Source organism: Eurypyga helias, unplaced genomic scaffold, assembly GCF_000690775.1.
Source record: "Eurypyga helias isolate BGI_N326 unplaced genomic scaffold, ASM69077v1 scaffold6618, whole genome shotgun sequence".
NCBI classification, from domain to species: Eukaryota; Metazoa; Chordata; class Aves; order Eurypygiformes; family Eurypygidae; genus Eurypyga; species Eurypyga helias.
The window spans coordinates 5,611-15,761 of NW_010264861.1; the positions used below are offsets into that span (position 1 = coordinate 5,611).

Sequence of the window (10,151 nt, forward strand, 5' to 3'; positions counted from 1 at the left end):
GAAGCAAAAACAGCAACATGAAATTTAAAGCTCTGAACTTCAAGAAATCACATATATGAAGAGACTGGAAATAGTCGAAAGATCTCGGTAGGAGAACTACTAAAATAAAGACGATGTATTACAAACAGCAAATTCATCTCAAGAGACTCTGTTACATCCAGTGTGATGACAGAGGGAAAAAGTCTGTCGTTACCAATACCTCAGCGAGAGGCAAACTTCTGTCCAGTTTGGGACACCACATTGGGAAAAATTATAAACTAGGGAAGTCAAAGAAGAAAGAGTACTAATAAAGTAGAAGGAACTTAACTGCTCCATTCTGAAGAAACAAGCAAGTCCTCCTACAGAACAACAATTTTTAAGAATGGACACAATCAGCCTCAAATAATAGAAGGAATCACCTTTACTTGCAACTCTCATGTGGAGATCAAAACTTTCAAAGACTCCACAAAAATCAAGTATTAAAGTTTATGCCTACCACACGTACCTAGGATGAAGGCAGGAACATGTCTAGTATTTTCTCATTAACTGCTGAAATATCCTAGCCTACATTTTTACCAGTCACCTCAAACTAGAAGCCATGACTCCATCCTTTGCCCAAGCTACTAACTCACCAAGGCTTTCACCGCTCCCCAAGCAGTCTAGGAAAAATACGCAGAAGTCAAGGTAATTATTATAGCTGCCATAAACATTCTGTGCAAATCCATCAGTACAACAAAGATGCATAGATTAGCCTTTATTACAAGTAGCTTATACTTGATTTGAAGGCAACTTTTACTTGACCAGTAACATTAGTTTCCACACTGTGTCTTACCCATCATTTATAAAATTGTCTAAGGTTCACTTGCAGCATGGAGAAAAAAATAAAAATACAGGTTATGAAATGGGAAAACAAAACAAAACTCACAACAAATAAATACATGCCAGAAATTACACGTATGCATTTTCCTTGACTCTAAAGTCAGGTAGCTTAAATACATCTAAAGATGAAAAAACAACAAAGTACATCTGTAAGTACACTGAAGAAATTAAAAATACCAAAACTAAACAAGACATACAGTAAGATGAAAACAAAAAAAATTAAAGTCTAACAAGAAAGGAAGAGAGTGAAATAAGTGTTCTGACACGGTATATCACTTCACTTTTCATCCTAATGGCAAGCAAAATTAACCACACACTTATTTCTTACGCTCAGAACTGACCTTAGACGTACAGTGTATATGTGGTTCCCCTTCAGGCTTTAATCCAATTATCTATAGGAGAGAAAGTTAAAGTATTTATAGACTTTCTTCCCCTTTCCTGTTTTTCAGATGGAATTCAAACTTTTCCTTCGCTTAATATGAAAGTTCATACAGGGAGCAAATCTATCTACTATCACTTTTATATAAAGCACAATTTTAGACTAGGACTAAGATTTAAAGCATTGTTAAGCTAAAGCTCAAATAGTTAGAGTGTCCACAGAAAAAAAAATTTTCTTATTTTACAATCAGCATGTAACACTAATGGCTCAAATCAGTTAGCAGTTCAAGTAATGTATACCACCACTGAAAAGTCAAATAGTTATTCGCTCAGTAAAGTTTTCATCACCTTACGTGGTTTAGGAGTTGCAGAATGCATGACATTCTAATTACATTTCTAGAATGCAGACAGGGAGTAAAACTCACTTTACCTGCACAGTGGTTTAGAATCTGTTACAGAGCACAGTAAGTAAAACCAAAGAGCACTGTACTCCTTAAGACAGGGCTTTCAGATATCCTGATGCAAGCAATCAAAGCCAATCTTGTAAGTATTAGAACGCTCAAAAAGCTCACTTCATTTTACTCTCTGAAACACATGAATTGCTGGACACCAGTAAATTACAATATTCCAAAATGCAAATATCTTGCAAAGCACACTGAACACGTATTTCGGTCCTTTTCTTCAGTTATTTTTCGTACAGTGGTAGTTGGGAGCACTTATACTGAGAATTAAAAACCAAATAGGCACTTACTCTGTTCATTTTGACAAGCACGCAGGGAGTTCCTTTAGAATAGCCAAAGGTCTTATCTTCCTTTCCAGAGCACTGTCCAAGCTCAGAGAGGTTAAATCGACATGCCTTTTTAACAGCAACATCATTCTGATCAAAAATCCTTCCTGGTGTACAATTTATGTTTGGCGATTGCTTTGAATCGTCATATGCTGTGAAACAGAAACAGCTTGTAAACCAATGGCATAAAGCATACAAGTAGCCAAAAACTGCAGAAACCTATATAAATATCTAATTTACAGTTGTTACTTGTCTAAGGGTTTTCTCAAAGAACTATTTTCAGAGCACTGTGTCTCATATCCATCTTAAACACTTTTTCAAAGCCTGTCAAGAAGTGGCACTGTACTTGAAAGATTAAAAAGAGGATTGCAAAATAAAGACGGCTGTCCTGCTTTCGGAATCATATCAGTAATCACAACTTCATTCATTTCTGTACAAGAACCAATACTAAGCTAATTATGTATTCTAAACTAATAATGTATTTAAAAATAAACAATCACGTTTTTACATGGAAGCTAAACCAGTTTTCCCTTTGTATATGTTTCTTTTATAAACACACAGGAAAACTTCAACTATTTCAGTGACTAGTATTAAACTGCCTCTACGTTTACATTAGTACAAATGTCATTATACTAACACTCCAGGCCGTTTCTCACGTTCTTATGCCTCACAAGGACACTGATCACATTGTCAAAAACGCTCACTGACCCACATTTGACACACCTCGTGGTTTCATTCCTCTCCCTTACACCACACCCCAGCTGGGCAAAACCAATGGAAAATGGAAAAAGGGAAAATGGAAAATGAAAGTTCCTCCTCAGTGTGACCCCACTGAGCTGCAGGAGAGGCAGGTAATGATGAAACACAGCATTCCTCCCAGGGACCCCTGGCAGAGCTCTGAATGAAATGCCTACTCATAGAAGCTTTCAGTAGGCACCAAAACTATAAATCCAGACGGACTCAAGAGTAGCTCATGTAGCGAACAAAGGAACTCATGCACACAGGTGACGTTTTACAGGACCTCTCAGATCTCGCTTACAGTTTTGAGGGGTCAAACTTTCTAGTATTTTAAACTGATTTCTGTATTTCTAGGTTAAGTGTATGTACAGGCCCATATATAAAATGATGTATGACAAACTAGTGATTTTCCCATTCTTGTCCTGTGTTACCTTTTCTCCAGGTTCTAAATTCAATGTTTTAGTATTTCTGCCCATAAATACTGTGAATCAGGGTGAAAATGAATAAATTGCAATTACTTTAATCTTCATGTACCTCATTTTTTAAACAGGCAGACACTCAAGTTCTTAAGACTAAAGGATTCTCAGTTACCAAGCCGTTTAGATGAAGACTGATCTTACATCTTGATAAACTTTGCCTCCAAATACATGACCTATGTGATTTTACACTGAACCTTTTGGCATACGTAATTTCTACATCTTGTAGTATTTAAACAACCATGTCACCAAAACACTGCAATAGTACTTAGAACTCTCCATTATGTACTCCACTACTCCTTACGGTCAGGGTCCCCATCCAAGATAGGTATTGATACCCACCTTTTCCTGTAAAGTATATACTTAAAAACCAACACATCTAGAGGAAGACTGCACTTGCATCAGTTTTCATTAGCAACTGGTAAGGTCAAGCGAAAAAGGAAACAAATGTGCTCAAGATTAAGACTTCTGAATTGCTTGGGCAGTTGTAACTTACTTACATTCAAGAAATTTTCTAAGTGTAGCAACATATTCTGCATATGACTGGGCGTCACTCTTGTTAAAGTAAAATTCCAGTGCAGTGTCTGGCTTTGGTGAAATCATAAGTCCTTAAAAAGAAAAAGTGCAAAAGTGCAAGTAAAGAACTAAACAACATCTCTTCCCTACAGCACTCTAACCTGCTCAAAAATCACATCCATAAATTGTAAACTACCTATTTGTAAAGAAACATCAATGTGACCCCTATATTGCACAGCACTGGAAGGTAGTAGGTGTTTGAAGTCAGTTATCAAAATCAACATTTTAATGAATTAGTACTTAAATGCAATGTAATTTATAACTGCAATTCACAAACCAAAGCCAAACTATTAAGAATAGCAAAATCAGCAACTTAATCACTCTCAATCAAATTATTTTACTGATTCACTTCCCACTTCCATATTCAGCAAATTGAACTTAAAAGATAATTGAAAAAATACCCCAAATCACACCCAGAAAACCTCCAGTTACAGCTTTGCTTCAAAGCTTGAGGCAACATAGAGCGAAGCCATGATTGTATTCGACTCATAGAAACCCACAAGCAGCAAAGTGTTCTTAAAAACGTTATAATGCCTTTGAAGATGGCTTGAAAGATTTCCCAACCAAAGCAGACAAGCCAAGTTAGGTGTTAGTCCTTTCCTCCTTCTCCTTAACCAAAATTGGGATGTCATCTGTTGCCTGGAGAATATAAGAACCCCCGAGACAGCTGCAGGTGTGTCACTTGAAAGGGGTACGCCTTCGTCAGTCTGGGGCGACCACGGACGCCTCCCAGGCCGCTAGCAGCAGGCACTGCAGCCGTCAGGGTCTGCTGCGGTGGGGGCCTAGGGCTGGCTCCATCCCGCTGCTGCCGGAGGAGACTGGAACAGGAATGACCTACAGCCAGGGCGCCAGGACACACAGGAGAAGCAAGGACACAGATTACCAAATGTGCAAGTCCAGCTTTGTGCTGAAGGATGAAAAAAGCAGACGCTGACACGGAGTTCTTCATAGAAGTGAACTGTCCTTCTTCCCAGGATATGGGTAAAGAAGGGCACAGAGGTAACCCGTAGGGATATTTCTGTAGCAGGTGAAAGCAAAAGGCACACCTTCTGCTAACACACACCGGCCAGTACCATCAGGGGTTGTGCCTAACACGGATACCTAACGCTACTACCGCTCACCACAGCTTCGGCAGCAGCAGAAGCAGCACTACTACCAGATACTGCAGAAGACATTGAATCTGTTCAAAAAAGGTGTATGCTTGATCGCTTTGTTCACACTAAAGTAACTCTCACTCAATATAAACAATTAGAACAGATAAACCTCCTGCAGTTGTAATTAACAGATGAGCGTCCATGCATCTGTCTCTTCACGCATAGCTGAGCACCGACGCTGCAGTTCCACAACAAACCACACCACCACCAACCCAACCTGAGTTTTGTTGGATTAGTTTTCTTCTAAGTTAGAATTTCAAAGTGGTTTGATCAACATCAAATTTGGCATAAGGGAAGAAGTGTGCCAGCAGCAACTAACTGTATCAGCTTAGGATTCCATGTAGCTTCCTATCCTCTAGCAAAACCAATTAAAACAAGGTTGCCAAATGAGTAAAATTTAAGGCAGGAAACAAAACTAACTTCCTTTCCTTTTTTTTTTTTTTTAAATAATAAAATTTTAAAAAATAGGTCTTCTTTATAAAAAATAATCATTTAAGAAGGTAAGACTAGAGTGGGAAGATAAAATTGGATAAGTTGTCTTAATGTTGAATTCTTAATACATTCTGTAGTTAATCAATTACAGTAAGTTTTTGGAAAGCATTCAGAAAGTGCAATTCAGATTTACCTACAGAAATGACCAAGCTTCTCATCCAAAGGCAGAAACTATTACAGATGCTAAAATTGGGAAATAATAAAGGCATATGCTAGAAATTTATCATAGACAAACATATTTTTGATTATATATATAAATGCTTTCTTTACCTTTTTTTGGTAAGATTTCCAATAAAACATAAACTCTCCTTTCTGCATTAGCAGCAGTTAAATTATTTCCAGGCAAGCCATAACTAAATGCCTTAATGACTGACAGTCCATATAAAACTACAAATACCATGTTTGACTGCAAATCACTTTACACCACTACAGTCATCCTCTGGCCTCCACACTGAACTGGGATTCAACAAAATACAAGATAATGAGTAACAAGGCTGAAAAACTGCTGAAGGGGTTTAACACACTAAGGGGGTTTGGGGGAGAAGAGATTGTTATTCTCTGTAGAACTGCACCTTAAATGAAGGACTTAGAGGCTGTTTTTCAAAGTGAATACGACCAAGTAACTGAACTAGTCACCAATGAAATAAACAATAATTTGAAGAGATTTACTGCTGCAGGGGAACTTCAAAAACATCCTAAGAGGAAAGGACTGCTCCAAATTCCAGGGGATCACAGTCTGCCTAGAAACTATGGCATAAATTCCACAGAAAAAACTATTTGAAGCAAGATGGATGCATAGACTGGGAGAGATGCAGACTGGGCTCTTCTAGAGGAACAGAATTAGCAATCTGAACATATGATCACATCTAGGATTGTGCCAGAGATTACATTTTCCTACAATTCCAAGAGAGATTCTAAAAAAAGGTTTTCAGATCATCTGGATTTGATTGATACTATTATGTCCCAGTGTACAATGCAAGTCAAATACAAATTACAAAGTAAATCAACTGTGAGATTTCCAAATATGTTTAACACAAGAGTAAAACCATTGACCTACGCCATCCAGGTTTTGTTTGTAGAAAATTTTTTTATAATTTAAAGTTTTACAGCCAGGAACATGACATGCTTCACTGCAAGTGAAAAATGACAGAGTTAAAGAGAAACATTAAAATAGAAATAAGCATTTTCATTAAACTTTTATGAGTATGAATCATTAAAGACATTGTTAATAAAAAAATTTATTTCAAAGGTTATACCAATTCTTAAGTTAAAAACTAAATCTGGCATACATACTTTTTAAACAAACATCCCTTACGACTTATTTCAAAACAAAGGATCATTAAAACCCTGAACTGCAAGAGGATAAGGGGATAAAAATGTAACTCAAGTTCAGTATTAAGTCACAGCTACCCACAACTCCATCCACTACCACAAAGGAAATAGGGGAAAACGGTCAACTTGCTACCTTTTTTCTTTCTTTCCCCCCCTTCCATTTTTTTTCCCTCCCAAACTAAGCAGGTCTTTTTAACAATTATTATTCTTTCCAGCATTTAGCCCATTCTTAGCTTGAAAAAACAGCACAAATCCTCAAGAATCCCTTTGTTAGGGGAGGCCTGAACATTACATCAAAACAAAATCTGTTCAGAAACCAGAGACATTTATCACATTGGCCCAACTGCAACATGCTCCCACAAAGATTCCCGTATCAGCTGCAGTGATGATGCAGCTGCAAGATGGTGGTTAATTTTAAGGGTTTGGAGTTCAAATAAAGGAAAAATTATTGAACAAAAAGTATGTTAACTTCCACCAAAATATTAATACTGCATAGCCATTTAGTTTTATTGTGTTTTAAATACAAATTTGGTCCCTAAGCAAAGGTGTTATAAAATTTGAGATAACTTATCAAATTTGCAAGTGGCCCAATCACTTAAGTTGCATACACAAATAAAATACTTGCATATTCTCCAGAAACAGCAACTAGAAAACCCTAATCTCTTAAAGTATGCAGAAGTATTGCTGAAATCTTTCAGAGTGAAATTCCTTATTTTTTTATTCAATATGGGATACTCCAAAATAGACACTATAATGCAAGATTTTTACGATATATTTGAACCAATCTTTAAAAAAAAAAAAAGGCAAAAAGACAACCACCTTATTACTAATTTTTATTTGTGCAGGGCTTTTTTCCTGTCACATACACCTCCTTGAACCAGCCAGCAGTGGGACTGGTTAGGCATGTACACAAAGAAGCAGTAGTCCCATGCAGCAAGACACCACTTTTAGTGGCAGCTACGTGTTACTTGGACTTGGCTTCATCATAAAACGGGGCCCTCTCTCTTCAGTGGATCCCTACGTCATTGGTCAAAAACCCCTGGAATCCAGAGACATTTCATGCCAGTGGAAAGCTATCTAATGCTACAATGAAACCTCTGGAAAGGCCTTCATATCATAGTCCTTATACGCTTTTGAGCAGATCACCCCCAGAGTACAGCCTTCCTGTACCCTCTTCAAAGTACCAACTCACTGAATAATAATCACAGTTTCCCACAGGCAGTTCATACTTCAAACAAACTCTCAAATTAAAATTAGCTCACAAAGCAGACAGAAGTTTTATTTAAAAATAAACACACTGTTACCTGGACTAGAAATCCGGTCACGGTATTTTGGTATATCACTGCTCAGTGTCTGAAGCATAACCCACATTGTGAATGTGAAGAGCGCTGCTAGGAAGCCATAAAATACCAGATAGAATAGTAAGATCAAACCTGTAAAGAAAAAGCTAAAATGACTACTTTTGTTTCAGCTAATTCCATTACCTATTTTGAAAATCAAAATGGGAAACAAGCAATACAACGTTTGGCTTTGGTTGCCCCCCCATCCCTTGCCACTGCTAATTGTAATTATAATCAAGATGCCTCTAGCATACACATAAATCGCACAGTGAAGAATAATGTGCGCTCAAAAGTTTTCTTCATACTTTCTGGCTCTTAAAATTTGAAGGGCATTTTGGCATCTCTGTTTTTAAGAAAGAAACATTAAAAACTGCTCTTTGGGCTACGTCGGAAAGCTGGTAAAGATGGCTAAGCAGTCCAGCAGAAAAAAAAAAGCTGTTTCACTTGTTTCAGGGAATTATAGTTTTGTAGCTGGAAAGGAAGGGGTGGTAGGGAAGATAAAAGAACTGAGTGAAGAGCTAAAATTATGACACTGGATCCAGAACAGGTAGGAAGCAACTGGTGCCTGAATAACACACTTGATATTTGAGACAACCCCGCACAGGGCACGCATTCACACGTACATCCCGTTACCAGAGACGGCAAGGTGAAGGCGCTTGCTGTTGCATACTTCTGAAAACAAACCAAGCCTTCTATCCCGACTTATCAAAAGTCTTTGCCTAACAAATCTACCTCCTTTACCAATCCACCTCAGGGACCCAGCAACATCCCTGGAATTCACCAATTACACAAATGTCACAAGTTTCAACTTGACAGTTGCTTAAGGAAGAGCTCCTCGAATCCTGAGGAAACAGCCTTGAGGGTGTTGTCTATTACAACACTCTACTTATCTCCCACTTACCTGCACCAAATTGCTGTGTTCCCCCTGCCCCATTTTTCAAGGCACACACCCAGACATGCACCCTGGATACACAGGTCAGCTGCTTCCGGAAAGACAAGGCAACAGACAAGTCCCAGTTAGCATTTTGCTTCAGAGATGACAGGGACTAGCATCAGCTGCAGAGATCTTCCAAGAAATTTCTGCCCCTCTTCTCAGAGGCATGATGCACAACCCCCATTAAAGCCTTTTAGAATTTGGGACAGCTCAATTGTCTGACAAGTAAGTGTTCAAACAATGTTTTGAATTCTTGCATTATTTGGTTTTTGACGCTGAGGGAACCCTTGTTAGTGTATCTCATTAAAGCAAAACTGTAACCCCGTACTACTTGTTACATCTCCTTGGGTTTGCTTTCTGAAGTTCTGAGAACACCTATTGGCCATTACTGTTAGATCATCTTTTAAAAATTTGTATTTGCTGGAGATAGTGCCCATCTAAAGATGAAGCATGCATACTATGTGGATGGAAGACTTACTAAAAGGCACTTAAGATTCAACAGAAACTGTGTTATTAATCGAGTATACAACACTAAATACGGTGTGATTTAAGACTGAACACTTCAGGACACACGCACAGACAGTGCCAAAAAGAGCGGGAGCTATACAAGCACTGAGGAATTCAGATGCTTGCACAGACAGCCATCTCCAAACCGTAACCAAACAATGATGCAAATTCAATTTTTATAAAACATTCTAGCTTTAAGGCTGCTATGGGGAAGCCAAAGAGATATGACTCGGGTCAAGACAAGCACATCATAACCACTACGCAACATCCTACCACTGACGATTATCTGAGAGAATCAAGCGCAGAATTTTTCACCCTTCCACAGAAAAGGAAAAATCAGAACCAAAACTGCCTGTACCCCAGTGACGAGTACTGTCCACTGGAAGATGACAGATGGAAGCCTAACCCCTGGCTCCTGTCCCAGAAGCTATGCTTGCATTCTGCACTGACGTATTTTCCAGCAGCCCCCAGTAACCCATGACTGCTGAAGATGCAAGTACCTGTGTTCCTTCTCCTGAAAGAAATCGGTGTACATATATTAAAATAATGAGGTGGTTCCCAAATTATCTTTACTGTAAG

At 38.3% G+C, this 10,151-nt stretch overlaps 1 protein-coding gene across 1 annotated transcript in view; it reads right to left on the reverse strand.

Annotated features, from left to right (window-relative positions):
- Positions 1–8,224, reverse strand: part of ATP1B3 (ATPase, Na+/K+ transporting, beta 3 polypeptide) — a gene marked incomplete at both ends in the record, with an annotated part of 12,902 nt that extends 4,678 nt beyond the window's left edge. Inside the window, 4 exons of the mRNA XM_010156511.1 lie at positions 1,200–1,250; positions 1,988–2,175; positions 3,738–3,845; positions 8,096–8,224. Of these exons, the coding sequence (XP_010154813.1) occupies positions 1,200–1,250; positions 1,988–2,175; positions 3,738–3,845; positions 8,096–8,224 (476 nt within the window). The remainder of the gene's footprint in view (positions 1–1,199; positions 1,251–1,987; positions 2,176–3,737; positions 3,846–8,095) is intronic.
- Between the last annotated feature and the right edge of the window lie 1,927 nt (positions 8,225–10,151).